The sequence below is a fragment of the Perkinsus marinus genome (genome assembly GCF_000006405.1).
Source record: "Perkinsus marinus ATCC 50983 genomic scaffold scf_1104296936306, whole genome shotgun sequence".
Lineage (NCBI taxonomy): Eukaryota > Perkinsozoa > Perkinsida > Perkinsidae > Perkinsus > Perkinsus marinus.
In genome coordinates, this window is record NW_003214156.1 from 70,910 (window position 1) to 95,594 (window position 24,685).

Genomic DNA, 24,685 nt, shown 5'->3' on the forward strand with positions numbered 1-24,685 from the left:
GGATATGATCCTTGAATGTTTAGATGTTCACTTTCCTCGAAAATGGCAGCCTCGAATGAACCTCAATCTGCACAGGTGTTACTCGGAAACACGACTGGTGTTATGTCTATAACTGCGACATGGATGATGTTTTTGTGGGGGGGAATGTAATAAAGGGGGTTTCACCCTAGTGGTGTGAAAAACACATTTCACTTCGCGTAAAACGGGTGAAACTCCACAGATCTAAATGGTGTGCTCGTCCGAACTGATTCGATCAAAAGTACTTGCGAAAAACCATGGCAGCTTGTGGGAAAATTTGCACAGGGTCATCAACTACATGTATTAGTGACACTATGAAAAGTTTAGGGAATTACCATTGGTTCCTCTACGTTTCTACTCCAACTCGTATGTGAACTTGTATAATTAGTGACGAAACTTTTGAGCTCAGGTGAGGAGCAAAGGTGCGAATATCAGATTTATTCGTTTATGAACTTTCAGTCGCCGTGTTCATCATGTTAACAATGATGATAGACCCGTACAGAACTCACTAGTTTCGAATTTTAAGCTTCAACAGTGTCCCAGACGCTTACACGTAGAGGAGTTCATTTTGTAATTCTATTCAGATGGTTTTCGCGAAGGGTATTATTCCGGGATATTCCTCTGAGTATGTCCGCAGCGGTGATATTAGCAGCGGGAGATTTCTCTCTGGCGTTCTCGTTGAGCTGTTTGTTGATCCTCTTATTGGGTCTACAGTTGGGTCCCTTGGTGGATGAACGAGCGAGGATGATTGCATGGAGTAATATTGGTCGAGTGGTTAGTACCTTGCCCTTGCATGCGTATGTCCCGGGTTCGATCCCCACGTTGTGCATTTTTGCAGGTATTTGCCTGAATGGCATCCTACTCATGGTGTATGTCCTCCTACCGCTCTCGCTCCTTATCATAGCATGTCCTGTTCGATCTTACGGTACCACCACTTGAGTATATCGCATTTAGATCTGTACCTAGGTTCGAGTTTTCGTTGGAAAAATACATCACTACGGCACTGGCTACAGCTGGGGAGCTGCGGAGGTCTAGCTGTGCTTATAGTGTATTGGACGATGAGACAGGGTAATATAAAGAGAGTATAGAAGAAGTCTGAGTCGTCAATTAGTAGTAATTATGTAGCCCTTATACGTTGCTAAGCTAGGTTAGGATACGATATATCAATGGGAACAGACATACTTTGTGTGCTAGGATACTCATCTTACAAGATGAATCATTTAACAGTCGAGCTGTAGTGGTGTGTTATGGCTCCAGTGTTGGAGTAGGAATATATGTTCGCTTTCCTCAGCACCTGAGCTGAGGAGTTGCCATAGTCATTATATGAGTTATAGTAGAAGTGTACAGAAACCTATTATAATTCTCCAAAACTTTCTCAAAATTTTCATATGCAGATGAACATGTGCATATTTTTCCCCACGCTATATCAGCTGGAGAGCTCCTGTATCAATTTCGGTGTAAGAACAGGCGGCTACGGTTAGCTCAACGCTACGTTTGAACCAACGGATCAAAAAATTTTGGGAATATTCCCGATTGGTGATGTTCCCATTTTACGCAGGTGAGGGTTTCCTATTGTCAACGACTGGCTCTATTGGAGTAGTGCTTGTGGCTATAGTATCTGGTTACGGAGCGGTGAAGTCCCCCTATGCTAACATATCGAGGCTGATGAACCCTGTGAGTTGCTGGTGTGGAATTCATTACTTCTATCTGGGTGGGAAAATAAGAAAATTCTGAGGAAATTTCGGGAAATTCTCATTAGTTTCTGAGCATTTTTTCGTGTCTAAACTTGTATAATAAGTGAGGACACTTCTGAGCTCAGCTGAGGAAGGCGACGAACATATGTTCCTTCACCAACATTAGTATGATTTGTAGCAATTCCTCAGGGGTGTTACACTAGGGGACTAGTGAACTGTAACGAGGGCGTAACATAATGCAGCGTTAGTTATGGTATGGTATTTGTTCGAATAAAAAATTGTTGTGCCAATGCCCTAGTGTGAGATACCTGGTGTCGTATCAGGTCCTCAGTGTTGGAGGAATATATATTTGAGTTTCCTCAGCTGAGCTTAGGAGTTTCTTAACAAACTCTACAGTTTGACATTTGAATTCGGGTAGAAATGTACGAAAATCAACAAGAATTTTACCAAAACTCCCTCCAATTCTCACCAACGTATGTGTGTATTTTCCTCCCCTTCCGGTAGGTTACCGAAAGGCAACTGCGAGAACAACAAAAACGACTACTGCATACACTACAGCTGATCGGGGAGAGAAAACGGACTGTTCTACAGGGAACTCATCAAGCGAACTCCAGAGATAGCAAAAATGATGGTAGCAGAAAATTTTGCTCTGGAAAAAATTTTTTTATTTTCCCCTCAGGGTATCTATCGAATGTATTAGGATGGATTTTACGTGGTGGTTCGGGCGGAAAAACTTCCGAGCGGGAAATGCTGTATGAAATTGAAGCCTTGGAGTCTATGAGTAAGAGTTTCACCCTAGTGATATGAAAAACATATTTTATGGAATTTGAATATCGCGTTTTACACGGAGTTTTACACCAGTTCACATTCAGTGGGGGCACGCAAGTGGCAGGATGGGAATATATGTTTGCTTTCCTCAACTGAGTTCGTAAATTTCGCCGCTACACTATGGAAATCCACACGCGATTTTTGGTAGAAGTGCAAGAAAAATCAAAGATATTTTCCCAAAATTTTCCCCATAGTTTTCTTATTTTTACGCTCACATGTAGTTCTAGGGTGGGATGTATTATGGCAGGTGTTGAGATGCATACCAATTTGGAGAACCTCATTGACGAGCGGGAAAGAATGCTCTACTCCGCGACATGTATCGGCCGCTTGAAAAACGTCTGGGGTGAGCAAGTGCTCTTTTTTTACTACTTCTTTTCTTGGCGTATTAGGGGAGTTTTTGCCAAGAAGTCTGTGGATTCATAACAGCGGTGTTATATATATAATATATGTCTTGATACGGTTAATGAGCTATCGTATAGTTATATATATCTATGGAGATAAATCGATTGCTTGTAATCGATAATGTTATCTAATCCTACTAATGGAGTTGCACAACCCGTGTTACGTGAAATGGCGTAAAACTCGGTGCAAAACGCGATATTCACGGTGATATGCAGCAGTAGTGAAATATGTTTTTCACTAGTGATTTTCGTATCACTAGGGTGGTGAAACTCCAATGATGCATTATTATCTTTTAATGGTTAGCGTATATCTAATTATAACTAATTTAAATATTGATATTGGGTATAGTTTGATGCTATCTATTGCTAGGATCTATCGCTGTATTCACGAAGGAGGAGGAGGAGAAGTAAAATTGGAAAAAGAAATGTCTTCAGAAACACATATAAATATAATTTCGAAATATGGCCCTGTTATGTTGAATTGTAATTTTACTAATAAAAGTAGGTTGGAGTTTCACCACCCTAGTGATATGAAAAACACTAGTGAGAAATATATTTCACGACTACTGCATATCACCGCGAATATCGCGTTTTTTCACAGAGTATTACGCCACTTCACGTAAAACGGGTTGTGAAGCTCCAGTATAAATGAATATTTCATAATTGCTTATCAATAGTTAGTGTAGCAATATATGTATATGCATTGTATGATCGTCTCCGCTGAGAGAATAAATGTTTGCTCTCCTCAGCTGAGCTCAGGAGTTTCACCACTAATCACATGAGTTGGGGTGAAATTGTTTAGAAACTCCAAAAAAAAATCCCAGGATTTGTTCGAAATTTTTACAGTGTCACCGACACATGTGCGTATTTCCAATATAGTCAATTTCGACTACACTAGAACTCGTGTGATATTACTATGTTCACTTCTTGTTAGGGTGGATAATGTCGGTGGTATGTACGTATAAAATAGTCACCTCCTCGCGTAATTTCGTAAACGGCAGTGTTACTGAGAGGAGCCTTATAGAGCGTCTGTTAGCGGCCTCTATTCTGTACACTCCTGTAGGGTTAGTCATCTAAGGCGGAATTTATTTTCTTTGGTGATTCAGTTGAAAATTGACGTCCAATATTGGTTACGTCTTCTCACTGTCCTCTTCATCACGCATCTAACCATCAGCAATACAAGGAACTGTATTTCACAGTTATTGTCAATATTCAGACTGGTTCAACCGTAAGGGTGCTGGGGCTGCTCTGAAAGTCATCTAGTGTTCTTAGTCCTCGATCGAGTAATTTGATGAAAAAATGGGAAAACAAAAACTTAGTAAAAAATGAAAAAACTTATTTATCGAAATACAAGAATAAAAAAGGAAAGAGAAGACTCTATCGTTATCTAGATGACATCATAAATAACAGTCGTTGCGGCATCTTCAGAAGTTGAATTATTCATGATGGTTACTTGTTGATCGATTGATAACGATTCAGGCACGCTGGTATGGAGTCGTCGCAGAAAGCCAACGCTGCGATAGCAATAATAATGGCACAGGTGAGCCGTCGAGAAATTTTAGGGAAAATCATCTTGGAGATTTCATGGGACTATGTCGTTTTCAGAAAATGTGGGGGGGGGAATATGGAATATGAAAATTCTGATGAAATTTTGGGAAACTATCGTTGGTTTTTATGAATTTTTACTCTGACTGCTACGACTAGTGAGGAGAGCGAACATCTGTTCCTTAAATGATGGAGTTTCACGACCCTTTTCAAGTGAAGGGGCGTAATACTCTGTGAAAGAGCGCGTTATTCGCGATGATATGCAGTAGTCGTGAAATATGTTTTTCATATCACTAGGGTGGTGAAACTCCAGTGTTTTCAGATGATGTTGTTGTATTTCTGTACGTGTACGTTGATGATGCGGATGGCGTTGCCGTTGCATAGCAGAGCCAGAGTAGAACTTGAGAGGTTCCTCGGTGATAAAGTAAGTCTAGGTCAACTCTTTCACCGTGTGTTGGGAAATATGTCTGATGTCCACAGCTGAGTTTAGGAGCTTCCTCACTGAAATCAATGAGAATTTTTCCCCAAAATTTTTATCAAAATCCCCATATTTTCACCAGCACATGTAATTGACCATACGCATGTACTCCCTCACTGGTTGACGTTGTTTTAGGTTGACTTTACTTCGATGCAGCTACGATTTGATTGCACATTCGGTATGGCAGCCTGCGTGTCTGCTGGTGTATTGGCTCTTCAGTGGTTTCTTCGCCGAGCGACTACGAAGAGTGTGCTTAAGACAGCTTGATGCATATGAGATGTTTAGTGATTGTGACATTTGTTTGAATACTTATTAATTCGTATCTTATTCCAATGGGCTTGCGTTTTTGAGTAGTTATCCGCGGTCACATTTGGGAAGTTCACATACACCCGAGTGGTACGTTAAATCACATAAAAGTGGAAGCAATGCATATGATCAATTACATGTGTCGGTGACAATATGAGAATCCTAAGAGAACTTCTGGGAAATTCTGATTGGTTTCTGTACACTTCTACCCTAATTCGAATTAATTTCCAGATTTAGTGAGGAAACCCCTGAGCTCAGCTGAGCAAAGCAAACATATATTTCAACACTGAAGGGAAGCGTGTGTTTGTGGTTGTTAAGAATCACTATTCACCATGAACTTGCAGTGGTATAGTCAATGGATGAATGAAGTTTGAGCACTCGCGAACCAGTAACCGAGCGAAAATTTTCCCTACATCAGTGGTGATGCATGAATATATAGGAAAAATGCACATACCATAAACTCGATAACTTATGGAGAATATGGAGATGAGTCAACTACCATTAGAAAGAGTACTTCAAAATGGTACATCTTTCTTACATTCGTCGAGACATTACAGAGTCGATTCTTTTCCACCACCGGCCGTATACATCAAACGATACTTTTCTCTACCAGGGAGTCATCCAGCTCTCAGAAATAACGTTCCTAAGATCCCGCCGAGACTAGGAAAAATGTTCCGAATGAACGATTATAATGGGGGGAAATCCCGAAAATTGGCCGAAAATATGTTCCTAACCGTTTTGGAAGTCCACAATTCGTTCTCTACATCAGCGACAATGCTCGAATGAATAGGTATGCATACACGATGGTGGCTATATACCCTACCACTTCACCTTATCTGAGTACTCCTCGAATATTGTGTGAGGCCTTCAGTATTGTGATGAAACGCTGTGTCCTTGTCCTTGAGGCTAGTAACATAGTCTGATGAAGTGAAGATTTGTAGGTCAGAGAGTGGTTCGAATAAAGTATTCTTTGGGGGTGGGAATTATTCATCTTCGACGTAGTTTCTCGCATTTTGAGTTCCCACATATGTTCCTTCTGCGTTGGCTCTTCGTCACCTTCATGTCGTCCTTCGTTTTGGCTGACGTCAACGATGCCGTCGATCGTCTGATAGCCGCCCTTCCAGGACAGGTCCAAACTAATGATATTCCCCCACCATATAACACACGATTTGATGAAGCCAATGGTTACGATCCAGCCGCTATGGTTTACGTGTCTTCAGCTGAGGATATTATTATTGCCTTGAAGATCTGTTACGAGGAAGATACTCCTGTAGCTCTGAGGAGTAATGGTGGCCACTCTTATATCGGACAATCTACAGTCAACGGAGGTGTCATCATCAACTTCTCGGAATTGAAGAGTTTCGATGTTACTTATGATGATGATGGTCGATACGTCGCTAAGATGGGCTCTGGTTTGATGTTGTTGGAAGTGTACTCGAGGCTTGCTCGTCATGACCCCCCACTAGGATTGGCTGCAGGCTCTGGTTCTTCCGTTGGTTTAGCTGGTTTAACCTCTGGTGGTGGCCATGGTCTGTCTTCTGCTATGTATGGTGTCACATCTGATAGAATTGTTGCTGCTGAGGTTGTGGTCTACAATCGTGAGAATGGTCGGTTCGAATTGGTTACTGCTACCGGTTACAATGAGTATTCTGATCTTCTCTTTGCTGTCCGTGGTGGTATGGGTGGTAACTATGGTGCATTAGTTTCACTAAGTTATGACGCCTTCCCTGTCACTAATGTGGTTATTATTTCCGGTAAGAACTTCGATTCGAATCCTTCCTTACAAGCTCAGAGGATTAAAGCCTTTCAAGAATTTATGCACTCCGATGCTGCCGGTCCTGAGATATTCGGAATCGGTAAATTCTTAGGCGGCGGTGGGATTCAGTACAGCGCTCAGTGCATCTGTGATGATGTTACTGGTGATTGTACGGTCTGTCATAGTAAATTGGATGCGATGCAAGCTGCCGTCGGCCTGGCTAATCCTCTACGTGTCGAGCAAGACTTTGGAAAGGCCATGTGGTACTGGGCTGATTGCACTTCCGATTCTTGGATGGACTTCTACCCTTCTGATGGTGTAGCTAACTGCAGTGAGGAGGATCTCCAAGATGCTATGGAAAAGTGTTGGTCATTTGATAGAGATGTTTACGGTGGCCCCTATAAGGCGAAGTCCATCTACTTCCCCAAGGATATGAGCATTGAAACTTTGGAGTATCTCGCTCAAGCCTCGGTCGACCCAGTGTGTCAAAATGCTGGTGATTGTGTGATGCTCTTAGACTTCTACGGTCATGCCATGTCAGAAGAGCCCGAAGACTGTGACCCAAGTGCTGGCAAGTGTACCTCTTTCGATCATCGAACGCCCGGGTGGCACCTGCAAATGTTGGCTATTTGGGATAAGGATGAGCCAACTCCCACTGACAAACTTGCATGGATTCAGCAGACTTATGACTCGGTCTTTCCAGTGTCGCTCGGTGAAGCCTTTCAGAATTACATCGATTCTGACTTGGCTGAAGGCCGTGAGTGGATCAGTCAGTATTTCCCTAATGCGGATACTTATCCAAGACTTCAACAAGTGAAGTGTCGATATAATGGGATTGACATGTTCAACTTTGCGGCCATTGACCTGATGACTATTGATATTGATGACGACATATGCGGAGTAGATACCACTACGACTACTGAGGTCCCTACCACTACGACTACTGAGGTCCCTACCACGTCGACTACTGAGGTCCCTACCACGTCGACTACTGAGGTCCCTACCACTACGACTACTGAGGTCCCTACCACTACGACTACTGAGGTCCCTACCACTACGACTACTGAGGTCCCTACCACTACGACTACTGAGGTCCCTACCACTACGACTACTGAGGTCCCTACCACTACGACTACTGAGGCCCCTACCACTACGACTACTGAGGTCCCTACCACTACGACTACTGAGGTCCCTACCACTACGACTACTGAGGTCCCTACCACTACGACTACTGAGGTCCCTACCACTACGACTACTGAGGTCCCTACCACTACGACTACTGAGGTCCGTACCACTACGACTACTAGGGTTTCTACTACGAAAACATCTTCGCCCTCAAATGACTGTGAGGAGGCTGATAGGAAGTGCTCACAAGGCTACTCTGGCTCGTTTTGCATGACATATAAGCTTCCAACAGTCTGTTGGGGAAGCGATGAGCCTTGCAGCTGCGATAATATCCCTGCGTCAACAACAGTACCAGCTACTGCAGGTGGATGCTATGAGGAGGATTTGCGCTGTGCCAGTCTGAAGGATAATTCCTATTGCAAATATTGGTCTTCTCCTTCCAACTGTTGGGGAACCAACGAGCTGTGCTCTTGCCAATAATCGAGGCTCAAACGTACTGCGATTCTTTTTAATTATCTTATCTGATTTCATCCGCCTCGAAACTTTCTCATACTATCCGCTTTTCAATTCTTTCATTTCTCAGCTGTTCTTCTGATATGGTATGGTCTTCCTACTAGGTATTGCTTGTGAATATGGCAGTTTCGAGTTGTCAATTTGGGATTTGTGTCCGATTCAGATTTTGAGTATTATCAGCCTCGCTCAGTTACCAGGCTCAGAAAGATCAAACTTGTATGCGGATAAGTCACTGAAGAATCAACGATTTCTTAGGTACGACTGATGCAATTTCATTTCGGCAAACTGTAACTCAATTTGCCATTAGTAGGGAGGATTAGACATCGATGCAGATATGTCAGCTAGAAGCTGACATTATCTGTATTCATACAGATCTATTGATCTGTATTAAGAGTGATCGCTAACCGAGTTCCGAATTCCGGGAGCCTCGCCGCGGGAGTTTATGGACCGATTCCTCGAAGCTTTTTTCTGAGAAGGGAGAAGATCCAGATTTCCCACTTCGTATTGTATTGTTGTATTTTCCGAGTTTCGAATTCGGAGCTCTGGAGGCTCGACTGTATAAATGGGTTCCAATGAAGTAGAAATGAAAAACGAGATGGCTTTTCGTGGATTCTGAACTAGAAATTCTTTTCGAGTTCGAGATCGTGGTCGCGTTCAACACTTCAATTTACGGCTAACGACTCGTGTGTCAGTTTGAAGGCTGTCGCCAGCTTAGCTAGACTTGATCCCCGTGGCGTTCCTGATGATCTCAGTCACCGTTTGTCTTCTATCAAAACTTGCAACGGCTGTACATCGGCTCGAACTCACAGTTATCTGTTCCGAAGGATCACCGGCGTCCTTGAACAGGATCGAGAGCATTTCAGCAAGACGGGAATGGCATCATCCCTTCCAGCACAGTTTGCACCCTCTCTCTACTTCCCTTCCGGCGACCTTCACCTAAACCGAGTATTCGTGCAAAAACGCAGAGAATGCATCTTTGCACTCTCGTCCATGAGTGGTAAGATCATATTTAACATAACTCGGAACTCAGGACGACAAACGAGTTTATATGATACTCAATTGATACTCTAGCAAACGTATCCCTATACCTTCAGTCACAACTCAGAACACATGTACGTTTACTTGCTAATCCCTACAACAGAATGGTTCGCAGAGTTCATACTAGACTCTAGTAACTAGAATAAGATTATGCTTGAGAAATACTAAGCGGATGAAAAACATAACTTGAGGACTAGGTTAAAATGATGGAAAATTAGAAACCTCAGAGGCAAAACTTAGAAATCACATAACTAGCAATGACATGGCTCGGTAATCCCCCAACACTTGGATGGATTGCTCCAATACTTACAGTACGAACCTTCTTTAAGACTAGCGCAGCGTAGATCTTCCTCGAAGCAGCTGCTACCAGACGATGAGCCAGTGGTGGAAGAGGAGATTGAGCCGCAGGTGCAAAGCTCGTTGCTTCCCCAACATACCGAAGGAACTTTATATGACATACAATAGGAACCCGGGTAACTTTCTGAGCATCTCCTATCCGCCTCTTGACAATCATTTGAAGGCGGCAATGTGGTCGTGGTAGGGGCCTCAGTTGTCGACGTGGTAGGGACCTCAGTAGTCGTAGTGGTAGGGGCCTCAGTTGTCGACGTGGTAGGGACCTCAGTAGTCGATGTGGTAGGGGCCTCAGTAGTCGATGTGGTAGGGACCTCAGTAGTCGATGTGGTAGGGACCTCAGTAGTCGTAGTGGTAGGGACCTCAGTAGTCGTAGTGGTAGGGGCCTCAGTTGTCGACGTGGTAGGGACCTCAGTAGTCGATGTGGTAGGGACCTCAGTAGTCGTAGTGGTAGGGACCTCAGTAGTCGTAGTGGTAGGGACCTCAGTAGTCGTAGTGGTAGGGACCTCAGTAGTCGTAGTGGTAGGGACCTCAGTAGTCGTAGTGGTAGGGACCTCAGTAGTCGTAGTGGTAGGGACCTCAGTAGTCGATGTGGTAGGGACCTCAGTAGTCGATGTGGTAGGGACCTCAGTAGTCGACGTGGTAGGGACCTCAGTAGTCGACGTGGTAGGGACCTCAGTAGTCGACGTGGTAGGGACCTCAGTAGTCGACGTGGTAGGGAACTCAGTAGTCGTAGTGGTAGGGACCTCAGTAGTCGTAGTGGTAGGGACCTCAGTAGTCGTAGTGGTAGGGACCTCAGTAGTCGTAGTGGTAGGGACCTCAGTAGTCGACGTGGTAGGGAACTCAGTAGTCGTAGTGGTAGGAACCTCAGTAGTCGTAGTGGTAGGGACCTCAGTAGTCGTAGTGGTAGGGACCTCAGTAGTCGTAGTGGTAGGGACCTCAGTAGTCGTAGTGGTAGGGACCTCAGTAGTCGTAGTGGTAGGGACCTCAGTAGTCGTAGTGGTAGGGACCTCAGTAGTCGTAGTGGTAGGGACCTCAGTAGTCGTAGTGGTAGGGACCTCAGTAGTCGTAGTAGTAGGGACCTCAGTAGTCGTAGTGGTAGGGACCTCGGTAGTCGTAGTGGTATCTACTCCGCATATGTCGTCATCAATATCAATAGTCATCAAGTCAATGGCCGCAAAGTTGAACATGTCAATCCCATTATATCGACACTTCACTTGTTGAAGTCTTGGATAAGTATCCGCATTAGGGAAATACTGACTGATCCACTCACGGCCTTCAGCCAAGTCAGAATCGATGTAATTCTGAAAGGCTTCACCGAGCGACACTGGAAAGACCGAGTCATAAGTCTGCTGAATCCATGCAAGTTTGTCAGTGGGAGTTGGCTCATCCTTATCCCAAATAGCCAACATTTGCAGGTGCCACCCGGGCGTTCGATGATCGAAAGAGGTACACTTGCCAGCACTTGGGTCACAGTCTTCGGGCTCTTCTGACATGGCATGACCGTAGAAGTCTAAGAGCATCACACAATCACCAGCATTTTGACACACTGGGTCGACCGAGGCTTGAGCGAGATACTCCAAAGTTTCAATGCTCATATCCTTGGGGAAGTAGATGGACTTCGCCTTATAGGGGCCACCGTAAACATCTCTATCAAATGCCCAACACTTTTCCATAGCATCTTGGAGATCCTCCTCACTGCAGTTAGCTACACCATCAGAAGGGTAGAAGTCCATCCAAGAATCGGAAGTGCAATCAGCCCAGTACCACATGGCCTTTCCAAAGTCTTGCTCGACACGTAGAGGATTAGCCAGGCCGACTGCAGCTTGCATCGCATCCAATTTACCATGACAGACCGTACAATCACCAGTAACATCATCACAGATGCACTGAGCGCTGTACTGAATCCCACCACCGCCTAAGAATTTACCGATTCCGAACATCTCAGGACCGACAGCATCGGAGTGCATAAATTCTTGAAAGGCTTTAATCCTCTGAGCTTGTACGGAAGGATTCGAATCGAAGTTCTTACCGGAAATAATAACCACGTTAGTGACAGGGAAGGCGTCATAACTTAGTGAAACTAATGCACCATAGTTACCACCCATACCACCACGGACAGCAAAGAGAAGATCAGAATACTCATTATAACCGGTAGCAGTAACCAATTCAAACTGACCATTCTCGCGATTGTATACCACAACCTCAGCAGCAACAATTCTATCAGATGTGACACCATACATAGCAGAAGACAGACCATGGCCACCACCAGAGGTTAAACCAGCTAAACCAACGGAAGAACCAGAGCCTGCAGCCAACCCTAGTGGGGGGTCATGACGAGCAAGCCTCGAGTACACTTCCAACAACATCAAACCAGAACCCATCTTAGCGATGTATCGACCATCATCATCATAAGTAACATCGAAACTCTTCAATTCCGAGAAGTTGATGATGACACCTTCGTTGACTGTAGATTGTCCGATATAAGAGTGGCCACCATTACTCCTCAGAGCTACAGGAGTATCTTCCTCGTAACAGATCTTCAAGGCAATAATAATATCCTCAGCTGAAGACACGTAAACCATAGCGGCTGGATCGTAACCATTGGCTTCATCAAATCGTGTGTTATATGGTGGGGGAATATCGTTGGTTTGGACCTGTCCTGGAAGGGCGGCTATCAAACGATCGACGGCATCGCTGACGTCAGCCAAAACGAAGGACGAAATGAGGGCGAGCAAGAACCAACTCAAGAAGAATGACATCCTTGGGTTGTAATAAAATGAGAGGAACTGCGAGAGAAAACTAAATCAAAAGCGCTCAACAAAAACACACCACATTTTTTTGTAGGACGAAGTAGCGCACATTGTGTGCATCAGCTGGGGTATATTCAACGACTAGCGTAATCATCACACAAAATATACAGCATTGTGGCCTCCAAAATGTGGCACTTCATATCGTTCATTCGAAGTCTGTAATATGCGAGACGGGGTTCTCTTTGTTTTTTCAAGTGTCTGGAGAACAACGTGTCTAAGTCACTAAGGAAAAAATGATGTTCAGCGACCATACTGCTGACTGCTGGCAGCAGTGTAGGGAAATTATGTATATGGCCAATCACCATCAGTGTGGATAACAATGAGGAAACTCATGCTGGTTTTTGTGCACTTCAACCCTGGGTCATAAGTAAACTCCCATAAAGTAGCAAGGAAGCTCCTGAGCTCGGCTGAGGAAACCGAACATACTTTTCCTCACCGAACACTCCTAGGAAAATCAAGTATCGATTGAGTCCCGTTACTGATGACCATTATGAATCTATGCGATATATTCCTGAAATTTCAGTTCACTTCGACACATTAGCGTGAAAATTAGCATAGCTGGCGGCACGCTGGGGCTAAGAAACTCGTACTAAGACTAGCTAAGGGTAACAGTAATAGTGTTATCTTTTACAGAAGTCAGAAAATGAAGTCTAGAGATTCTTTCTACAATTATACTCATAAGATCATCAGCAAACTTCAAGCTAATATCAAGACTCCATTTTAGTGCTACACAACTTGTGCACTCTGTAGGGATTCGGAAGACATCAACAAGCTGGAAGTTCCAGCCTGGAACCCCTGCGGAGCCTTTCGGCAGGACTGAGATTCTTCCTCAAGTAGTCGGACAGTTTTGGACTATATGTTCGCCTGCCTCAGATGTAATACCATACATAGCGGACGACAGACAATAGCGGCTGGATCGTAACCATTGGCTTCATCAAATCGTGTGTTATATGGTGGCGGAATATCATTAGTTTGGACCTGTCCTGGAAAGGCGGCTATCAGACGATCGACGGCCGAGCGAGGTTACAGATGAGAGCCGTCAATAGGACGTGTAGTTGGAAGAACATCTCGAGGACGAGACAAGGTGCAAGCAAGTGGAGAGAAAGCTTAGACATCTCAACGCTGAGAATTTTCGAGGGATGAGCCCATTTTTCCGATCACATTTCACAAAGTCACTTCGGTTTGCTGAGGAAACAGCCGCCCTCCAGAACCACCGTGCTTACCGTGTAATTGTACAAGTGCACCAGTACTAGCTCTACCACTTTAATGCCGTCATCTACTTACAACAAGTCAGAGTGTTGGTGATGACGACTGCTGGGAGGGAACCAGGGATTTTCAGGAATCCTCTGAACGAGGCCTTCTCCGTGTGTGATGCTGTTGAACAGAACAACGTGCCTGATCGCGAAGAGCTCCTCAAGTGTGGGTAGTTCATGTTGAGCTGTTTTTCTAAGATTCGATGACTGATCTCCTCCATGCCTCGCAGCTTTCGAAGCTAGGTTCAGTTATCACTCTGATCACCCGTTGGGCCGCTGTTCGGCACCACAGACACTGATGACATTGACTTATAACACTAGCCAGGGCGATACTACTTGGAGGAATAGGAGGAATACAACAGCAACAGTACACCTCCTACTAGCCATAGCTAGGAGGGACAGATTGGGCAGAACGGATTCCACACCACACAACTATTGGACGATAGAGTGATCAACTCCCTGAAAACCTAATGGGATGAACCAAGGCTTTATGAGTGTAAATACTTGACTTCCAGTTTTTATTCCCGCTGGGTAGGAACGACGATTGGTAGCCTAATGACGCTGCCATTGTACACTAGCAATTGCTCCACTCATAACCTAATGGAAACTGTGTTGATATGATTATCTACCTCACCACAGATCTCACTCGGTCGGAAGTCATGCCCTAGAAACTCTGTTCTGTGGCGGCCTAGACATGGCTTCAGTGCTAATCCACAATAATTCATCAAATGAGACAGGAAATTCACCGACGCTCGAGAAGACGAGCGAGTAAGGTACCAATTAGGTTGATCTCATTTCTAGCTTCCCCTGTCTCTTGAGGATGAAGTCGTCAATCATAACTCAGATCCTTGCTATTGGAACCTCTACGCTCCTCAATAGGCTATACTTACAACCAGCCGTGTATGTTGCTGACAGTGGCCCTTCGAACTGTACCGTTGAGATGGAAGCCAACGGAGAGCAGATAATTCTGAACGTCAGCAAAAGTCGAACTCACCTTACGTCACCAGCACTGGAGGGTTTTGAAGCTCGCCCTGGTGTTTTCGTCCTTCGACAGCTACAGGGTAACCTCAGAAAGTTTGCCGGCTTCTGCAAAAGTATGACGACTATCCTCAGAAAGCCCGTGTCGACTTTTTCGATTCAACTGGAGGTTCGAGGGCAATCTCTGTGGCTGTGTATAGCAGGCCAGGAATATCGTCTCCGCCCGACGGCTCCACTACCAGTTGGGGCAGCCCCCATTGCCGCTGCGAGAATCAGTGAACCCCTCTTCTCGCGGGAGAGTAGAGCAGATGGAAACTACCAAGCATCACCAACTAAGCGGAGAACTAATGGAGACGGTGAAGTACCATCATCAAAGAGGAGAGCCGATGGAAACGACCAAGCATCATCGTCATCACCGAAGAGGAGAGCCGATGGGAACGACCGAACATCATCATCGTCATCATCAAAGAGGAGAGCCGATGGGAACGACCGAACATCATCATCGTCATCATCAAAGAGGAGAGCCGATGGGAACGACCAAGCATCATTATCGTCACCATCAAAGAGGAGAGCCGATGGGAACGACCAAGCATCATCGTCACCATCGAAGAGGAGAGCCGATGGGAACGATCAAGCATCAAAGCAGGAAGGAAGCCTCGAGTTTGGTTTGAATAGGTCCATACGGCTTATTCAAAGATTGTTGCGAGCTTTCCAGAATAGGGGTCCTCTGTGGGGCAAATACGTGGGAGAATATCGCTCCCCTCGAAGGGTCAGTGTGGCCTTGAGCGTCGTTGGACAACTCGAAGTGAAACTTGAGTTGAAACCATTTACAAGTGAACCGGCTCGCTCCACTGGAGTGATGAAATTAAAAGAAGTCGGGGAGAGTGGCAAGGGCTGCTACAAAGTTGACGAGTACACCAAGACTGATGAAGCTGTCTTCACCTGGGCAGCCCGAGCGACCAGTTTAGGCTTCGCCGCTACCCTATCGAAAGTGGAGCTATGTCGTGTTGATGATGATAAAATTCGTATCACGCTCGGCGGAGTGTTGGTAACACTTGAACGTGTGATGTGATTCATGTTCGATGTTATGATGTACATATATGTTGCTACTTCGAGTTCAGTTAAGGAAGTTTCAATGATAAGTTGCATTGTGAAATTCGGTGAATACAGTAGAAAATGTCCAGCACATCATTCTCGCGATTGAATCAATGATGAACATTCTTTTCAACTTCCTTCTAACCTCACTATATACTGTGTATGGTATCATCACCATATCCATCAGCCCGGGAGTCACACCAGCAATGCAATTATACCCCAGAACTGTGCCAGTTCTACTTAGTGTTGTATTCGTATGTTGCTCTGTGTAGTTGTGGTGAGATTCTTAGCTTTGTCGCTAGTCTTTACCTGCTATAATGTTGCTATTCATCAGTTACCACTCACTGGTATTTGTGTTAAGCAATTCCAGGTCTGATACTCAATTACTGGCACAGAACTCCTGGGACAGGAGTTCGAGAGCTGTTTATCACGTTCATATGAACACAGTATAGTCGGACTCAGACTACCAAGAAAATGAGTTCATCCTGACGAATAGGCCTCGAGTCGACAAACCAGCAGTTGGCCCTTCCGTTCTATGCGCTGCTCCATGCTGTCCATTATCTGGTACACTCCCTTCAAGAGGAACCATCACCCCCAGGCTGGGGAGCGAGCGAGAGAATAATCTCATGTCAATCACGGTGATGTTTTGGAGGGCACGAAGTGCTAGGAAGTGCAAATCACGAGCTAAGAGCGCGCGCCCGAGATGTACGATTGTTCCCTAAGTGATGTTGCGGTGGATAGAAGGGTAGCGATTGCGAGGCGATATGAGTCCTGTGTAGTCGTTGGTCCACTTGGATCATTGTTTTTTTTTCCTATCATACGAATCGTATGGCATGAGAGAATAATCTCATGTCAACCGTGGCCAGATTTAAGGTCTCGAGTTGAGGCTCTTGAGTTGATACTATTCACCCGAAGACCATATCGTTTTATTCTCACAGCGTTTTTCCTCTCCAGCTGAGTCGCCTACTTTTCGGAAATCGGCATAGACTTTGAAAAATACTCATATGCATTGATTAGTAGTCATACTGGCCAAAATCGAAGGCGGCGCACTATGCTTGTTCATCCCATCACCTGCCCCCGACGAAACGGGTAGTGATGCTGAGTGTAATTACTTGTTATAGCCCGGTTGTCCTCATTCGAGATCACTTATTAATCGATTGATATGAATCCGCCCGTTTCTAATTGATCAAGCCTGTCTTCGCACTTCACCCCCAACTTGAATAACCAAATCTCACCTTAAAGCGTTTATCAGTACTGCACATATGGTACATAAAAATATCAATAATGAAATGCCCCTACCAGGGATCGAACCCGCGTTATGCTTTGGACCTCTCATTCATCTCCTTCCCTTTCTCAATCACATTAGTGACAATTTTCTGTTTATACACTTTATGGTACAATTTCGAATTAACACAGGAAAAGAACAAAAACTTTCCCGATACGTCATACTTCACTAAGTGACAACAGCTGAAACACCGATGATTATCCCAAATCGCACTGATTTTCTCCTCCTCTACATCAACCACAACAACTCTCCCGAGAGCTCCCAATACCAACATCGGCTTTCCATCAATGGTAACCATTTGGAGCGAAAAAATATCTTCTATTTTGCTGTTCCATTGGAGTGAAAGACAACCTAGTTTAGATATAGTATTATCCAATACATTCGCCCGGTACCGTCGAATTGTCATTTGTCGTTCAACAATGAAAATAATCACTTCGTTTTCACTTCGCCCAGCAGTTACCGCAAAAACACCACCAAATTGCGATTTTCTCGGCAAATCCAAAGTCGTAGACCTCCATGAAACTCCATCAGAAATATCAACAACTTCAATGGATTCACTGCACGTCAGCCAAGCCAAGGCTTCCATTCCCTCAACAACCGCAAAGTGGCGACAATGCGTTTGAACACTCCCCATTCGAGATGCTTTATGAATTATCTTAATCGCTTGTGTACTACTCTCCACCTCTATGATTGCCGCGTCTTCACGCAGTGCGAAGATTCGCCCAACCATCAATTCAGCTGCTGTTATTGCGATGATTATCCCACCGAGTGAAGGTGTTTCGTGAGCGCCCCACGGAGTCACTATCAGAATCTTATCGGACCGTTGAGATAACACATAGATATCTTCACCATCACTAGCAATATCCAAAATCGGTGCGTCTTGACGATGAACTCGAACCTCTTCCTCGAGAAAACGAATAGACAGCGTAGATGGAATAAGATACTCCCAAATTGTCGAGAGCAGATCAGAAGATATCATCTCATTGGCTGACGATAAGACCATCAGTCGCAGCACCCATCTGTGGCTAGGACGAGGCTCGTATTTATGCAGCTTCCACGGTAGCGGGAAAGTTATGGTCAATTAAGCACAATAAAACTTAGATAATTCCATAGCAAAATGAAACTCGACAGAAAAATAACAGGCGTTAGCCATGATTTCTTGGAAACCTGTATAAGATACGAGATTCCACTGAGGAAAATATATAATAACATTACTACAATTGATGCAAATAGCTAGGCTCATCATCACTGATGGTAAGCCTAGCTACTGCACTGATGGTCCATCAGTAAACTCATCATGATTATCATCATTATGGAATCATCATCGTAATCATCATCATAATCATTATTTGTTATCGGACTCTCCTGAATGGATCGATCTAACAGTGTTGGACTATTATAGTCCGACTATATGCACGCTTCCCTCAGCTGAACTCGATAGTTTGCTCACAAACTACAGGAATCAGGTAGAAGTGTACAGAAACCAATGAAAATTTTCCCTCGGAATTTTCATTTCGTCATCAACACATGTAGTTGATGAGCATGTACATATTTTCTCACACTGCGATTCAACCTTCAAAAGTTATCCACAACTGAATATTCTCCAGACATATAACATTCGATCGACCTACTAGTGTAGTTTGAGATCCTCCGAAATCTCATTGACCGAGCTTCTCCAACACATTCATCGTGTCAGTCTTAGCGCTCGAGTCTACCCAAAGGAACTAAACAGAGAGGAAGTGCGGTAGAACCTCATAACAAAATATTAACTATTCATCTTTACGATACTTAATGAGAATGAGTATCACTCATTCTCACCCAGAATTAAACATTCCTCTGTGGGGAATGTTTAATCCATGATCCATCATGAATCCAAGCGCCATGATCCTAATGGGAAGGTACGTCTGTGAGCGTAACATAACACAAGACATATAACAAAACCAAATAACGTCATGTTCGTCAGCAGGCCTGAGCTTAGCTCAGCGAGCTGGCATTCAAGAGATATTTTTACAGTAGCACGGATCTTGTAGAGTGACGTCTTCATAGACCCAACTCTGAGTCCCGGCCCGCGACTCGCTGGTTGTCACCGAATCAACCATGGCAATACACACAATGCGTGACTCAGTACAACACTGAATCAATGTACTCAGTGACACTGTTTCAATGTGACTGAAACATCTTCGACAGATAGTTTTGCTTGATCAAGCATTCGTAGATGCAACAAGGGAATGTGATATGAGTTTTCATCGATTTCTACGTCTGAGGCACATCGAATTCGACCAAAGGGGTGATGACAATAACCCTTGGTATTGGTTTCGTAGCTCTTCCACACCTTCACCAGCTACCACACGTGGTGCTTTAACTCACCGTAAACAGCCAACTCTCCCCGAGAGTTCCTCCCAACTCTACCAAACCAGAGCTCTTATGTCGTAGTAAATCAAATCTCCGTCTTCCTCGTAAACAAGCGACACCAAATACCTCCCAGGCACCCATAGTGTTCAACGAATTCGTACCAATAGACCACGACCTGACCGGTATTCCGTTACTGTATCAGATCTTTTAATCCTGGGAGATAAGTATGGGCGTAGCCGATAACAAAAAGATGACTTGGATCAAGCTCACCCTCGTGTTCTCACTCCTCCGAAGTTCCATCTGTGGTGGCAACGCGCCATATGATGACTGACTGAGGTGTGAGAGCCTCAAATCGATTATCGTGGCGTGCGACCCATAGTTGTTCGAGCGAATCGCTCGGAGCGATCACAATGTGTGAGCAGCACTCGTCAATCGGATTGAAAGAATGCATAGGGCGCAGTGAGTACTACTTTTTAGGCTGTCACACGCGGCGTGCGACACGCAACATGGAATCCCAAAAAAATTTCGGAGCAAGAGAAGCGAGCGGATCATCTACCGCAACAACAGGCACTTTAGCGTTGTGCGTGCGTGCAGAATTATTCTGGCTTAACTGCGAAGCGTCAATAGAGAGACAGCTCGAAGAGATATGCACGAAAAACTTTAATGAGGGAGAAATGTCCTACACGTGGATCGAACCGAGGATCTATGTAAAATTCATTGACTGAGTCCATGGACGTGGACTCAGTGAGCTCCGCCCCTTCGTCACGAAGGCCTAGTGTATCTCTTCTCGCAATACCTCGTATATTCCCCATAGCAGCGCCTCGCCATTGATACATACTACTGCACAGTGCATCCTCCATATTCCCACAGATACCAAACTTGTAGCTAGAGGACAGTAGACAGGGGATTCCAATTACGAGGGTATGGGAGAGTACGATCGGCGTACATGCACTGTGACTCGTGGTCACATGAAATGTGAACAGTCTCCGATTCGGAGGCTCTAATATTCATCCATGGTCTCATAGATGTCAATTACACTGTAACAGACTTTAATAAAGTTCGGTTTTTAATTTTTACTTGTATATTACTATTGTATTATTAATGGTCACAAATATAAATATTAATTATAATGAATTAAATATGGGGTATTGGTATAATAAATATCTTATGTTGTAATATAACTTCATAACGATCTATCATATGTGTATTATAGCTATATTAAATACACATAACCATAGATATAATCATTGTTCTTTTTCATCAGTCTACATACACTTTAGTGTAATTTCTAGATACTCACAGTCGTAGCAAAAGCTTGAGATTCTGGCTATTCGCCCGCGGACTACTATCGAGCGTCAATGCGACTTCGACTACTATAATAGTTGGTATTCGCAGCTCTAACCGTGCATCGCTCGAGGCCATACTCCAAAAACCACAACACCTACCACTGGTAGGCTACCAGTACTCCACCAGCTCGTCAACGTCCTCCATTAGTCGTTCGAGAACCTTCCTTATATCCCAAAATACTAATTTCTAAAACACTTTGAATGCATTGAAGAAAACAACACTAAGATGATCGAGTAGAAACGTGTAACAGTGTGTCGAGCAGACAACTGTGGAAGGAGTGGTATAACCAACAACAGTAACAATTCGTTGGCGATGATTGTAACCTGAAGAAGATCGTCTATAACGCACCGTTAACGTTCGCAAAAATAGGACCAATTCACTACAACTTATCATCAACACATTCAGCAAAATGTGTCATAAAGCCACGACCATATACACGTTATACATAACGGAGTTTCACGACCTTAGTGATATGAAAAACACTAGTGAAAAACATATTTTACGACTGCTGCGTAGCGCGAATATCGCGTTTTTCACCGAGTTTTACGCCACTTCACGTAAAACGGGTGACACTCCGATGCATGTACACTATGAAGTATTACTCAGTGTTAGGAAATACTAAACAAAGTACCACTCACCAAAGAACATACTACCAAATAATTTGAAAATGCTTACTATTTTTCCTATACAGTAAATACTACTTCCTATACAAAAACACTACCTCCTTCAGACGGTTCTCTTTTCTAATCATCGTGGATTTACATATTCTCATATGAAACTGCCAACTACTCCTCCTCCCGAGAGCAAATATTTCGTCGAAGCTAACCCCTTTATTACAGTGCTATTATCACAACAAGTCCTTCATCGCGATCCACCCTTTTTATGGCTCCGTACAGAGACCATTCGTGGCTTCTGCTGAGCTTCGTCTTCATACTCATACTCCACCTCAACACGCGGCACTACACATGATATATAGTAAGTATGGAAGTACTAAACATACGCCCTACTTTTCCGCGACGAGTCACCACCAGCCTTAGAGCCACCCAGCGCTGCTATGAGATCTGATTGATCTTCAATATCCTCCATTTCCTCGTCAATCTAACACACAAAGAAAACGGAATTATTCCGGAATTTTTCACTCCGAATTTCTGTTATAAAACTCTTCCCGAAACGGTATAATCATCACTCATAGCTCGTATATTTCATCGCTTTAGACACGTGAACAATTCCGTTTCCATGACCAACGTTCCTCAAGTCGAATAGCTTCAAACAGTAACATAACCCATTTCTTCGATACAGCACACGCGTCTCTACCCGACTGTTCTAATCTTTGCATAAACGTTTGATGAGTCCTGCACATCCTAAACTGAAGTAATCTCGCGATACTATAACTCCATTAAAACCGACTGAGTGTATGAGATCAGTTTCGATCAATCATCATTCTATGAAATCACACGTGCATCACTCCACTGACAACGACAAGTAAATCCGTCCAACCACACTACTACCTCTTCCCCTTCCTCCTCATCCGACGACTCATCATCATTATCATCATCATCACCAGCCGCTACGAAATTGCTTTTTCCATCGGCCATCATAGCTTCAAGCTCATCCTCTTCCTCCACCTCATACCTGAGAAAAGTGAGTACAATACGGTAGTAAGAGCTTCCTACTCTTCATCCTCCGACTCGCCACTCAGGTGATCCGCTTCCTAAAGAGGAGAAAAACAAAAATGATAAATTCCACTATTTTACAACTGCTAACAAAAAGCTGATCGAAGTCTCAGCCAATACCCAATCTTAATAACAAATATGATCAATACTCACTCATCGAACTCGAGGCTAAGGCCACTTAACGATGCTGAGTAATGGTGAATGTATTCCTTACACTCCCGCTCAGTGTTATATATATGTTCGCTTTTCTCAGCTGAGCTCAGAAGTTTTCAAGGCTAATTATACAAGTTTGTAGACGAATTCGCGTAAGAGTGAATAGAAACCAACCAGAAATTCCCAATAGTTGACCATATGTATATAATCACACACGACTTGGCGTAAAAATGTATACAAACATATGAAAATTCTACCAGAATTTTCATATTATCATCACCAACACATGTGGTTGATGACCATGTGCATATTTTTCCACCACACCGATAATAGCACACGTAGTGATTAAAACCCAACAGCTGTTCCTACCAGTCCTTCCTCCAGTTCTTCTTCTTCTTCCTCCTCCACCTCCTTATTCTTATACAGATCGCCATAAGTGCCCTTACGTAGCCGCGCCAACAGCGCTGTGCCTACCAACCAGTGTCGGAACATACACTTAAGCGAGAAATTCAGGGACCGATATATTCCAACATCGTCCCTACCACTCCTTCCCCACTTCTTACCAATTGATTCCTCAACCTTAGCCGCTCTCAATGCATGAGCCTCCCTATTCCTCTCTCTCTTCTCCGTCTTCTTCTTCACTACACTCATCTCTTTCTTCTCATCTCGCATCTCCAACTTCCTCGCTCTAATCAAAGTCTGCCTCAGACGCGTAAGCCTCTGTTTGCATCGATTGATCTGATGGCTCGGCCAGAACTCCAACGCTTTATCGATCTGTTGCAGGGCCTCAGCGTAGTTCTTGCTCAGCTTGATTTTCTCCCAGAGGCTCTTCGGACTGTGCGCGCGCTCAACCGTTTTGATATGAAGATAGCAAACGCCCTCATCCTCAATAACAGTCGCGTAGTTGCTGTTAGCGAGAGGACAGGTAACCTTGCTGCACACACCAGTAACGTTGTATCTGCTCATACCACTCCAATCTCAACAACACTTGAAATCGAAGAAGGTACTACTTGTTGGTACAAAAGACCTGTGGAGGATCCTTCCGTTTCACCTTGAAGCTGCAGAAGCCCTTGCCGGGTCCAATGCACGTCCATAAGGTGTCGTCGTTTTGCATGGAGGAAAGAGTACAGTGGAGTACTGTGAGAAATGTTTATGCAACCAACACGACTGCAAATAATTTTCAACCTGCCCTCATACAGAACGCCCCCTAGTTCAGCTCACCTATCCCTACCGAAGAACTACCAAACTTCATAATCATACATATTCTCAATCAACTCTAGTTCAGAGAAAACTCATTAGCATGATGAAAGTAGACATTCAAAGGGCTAGAACTGATCCCTCGGGAGCCAATGTCCATCGATGCGAGTCTAACTAAGCCGTGTTGTCGGCGTTGGACTTCAAACTCACACACACACTAGTTGTAAACTTTCAAGAGCCTATCCCCATCTCAAAAACATTTAGTTGATAATTTCCCAACTTTCCCGTTCCCTACCACCATACTTGTAAACTCAAGCGAGCTCGACTTCCTCATCCCAACACCATGCTTACGCTCAAGCTGCAAGTTTTAGAAAGCAAACACGATAGTATATAAATCCAGGGAAGTACAGGAACTGCCAGGTAGAACTGCTATTCAGTGCGGGAAAACATGCACTTGGTGAACCACAAATGTTGGTGACAGTATGA

General features: G+C 44.2%; 5 protein-coding genes across 5 annotated transcripts; 3 read left to right on the forward strand and 2 right to left on the reverse strand.

Moving 5' to 3' along the window:
• Nucleotides 1-1,418: 1,418 nt before the first annotated feature.
• On the forward strand, nucleotides 1,419-3,906 carry Pmar_PMAR016248 (hypothetical protein; the record flags this gene model as incomplete). The annotated part of the gene is made up of 7 exons (XM_002783721.1): nucleotides 1,419-1,494; nucleotides 1,577-1,692; nucleotides 2,217-2,343; nucleotides 2,392-2,493; nucleotides 2,788-2,883; nucleotides 3,312-3,348; nucleotides 3,876-3,906. The coding sequence occupies 7 exons, from the start codon at nucleotides 1,419-1,421 to the stop codon at nucleotides 3,904-3,906; spliced, it is 585 nt and encodes a 194-aa protein (XP_002783767.1).
• Nucleotides 3,907-4,472: 566 nt separating this feature from the next.
• Pmar_PMAR016249 (hypothetical protein) lies at nucleotides 4,473-5,231 on the forward strand (the record flags this gene model as incomplete). Its single annotated transcript, XM_002783722.1, has 3 exons — nucleotides 4,473-4,481; nucleotides 4,809-4,910; nucleotides 5,100-5,231. 3 exons carry the CDS (start codon nucleotides 4,473-4,475, stop codon nucleotides 5,229-5,231), a joined length of 243 nt encoding a protein of 80 aa, XP_002783768.1.
• A 1,066-nt stretch (nucleotides 5,232-6,297) lies between these two features.
• Pmar_PMAR016250 (hypothetical protein) lies at nucleotides 6,298-8,631 on the forward strand (the record flags this gene model as incomplete). The annotated part of the gene is made up of 1 exon (XM_002783723.1): nucleotides 6,298-8,631. The coding sequence occupies one exon, from the start codon at nucleotides 6,298-6,300 to the stop codon at nucleotides 8,629-8,631; it is 2,334 nt and encodes a 777-aa protein (XP_002783769.1).
• Nucleotides 8,632-9,953: 1,322 nt separating this feature from the next.
• Pmar_PMAR016251 (hypothetical protein) lies at nucleotides 9,954-12,815 on the reverse strand (the record flags this gene model as incomplete). Its single annotated transcript, XM_002783724.1, has 1 exon — nucleotides 9,954-12,815. The coding sequence occupies one exon, from the start codon at nucleotides 12,813-12,815 to the stop codon at nucleotides 9,954-9,956; it is 2,862 nt and encodes a 953-aa protein (XP_002783770.1).
• An 8,590-nt stretch (nucleotides 12,816-21,405) lies between these two features.
• Pmar_PMAR016252 (Ran-binding protein, putative) lies at nucleotides 21,406-24,116 on the reverse strand (the record flags this gene model as incomplete). The annotated part of the gene is made up of 8 exons (XM_002783725.1): nucleotides 21,406-21,499; nucleotides 22,014-22,135; nucleotides 22,184-22,274; nucleotides 22,685-22,808; nucleotides 22,850-22,887; nucleotides 23,372-23,472; nucleotides 23,566-23,960; nucleotides 24,013-24,116. The coding sequence occupies 7 exons, from the start codon at nucleotides 24,114-24,116 to the stop codon at nucleotides 22,038-22,040; spliced, it is 951 nt and encodes a 316-aa protein (XP_002783771.1). The 3' UTR covers nucleotides 21,406-21,499; nucleotides 22,014-22,037.
• Between the last annotated feature and the right edge of the window lie 569 nt (nucleotides 24,117-24,685).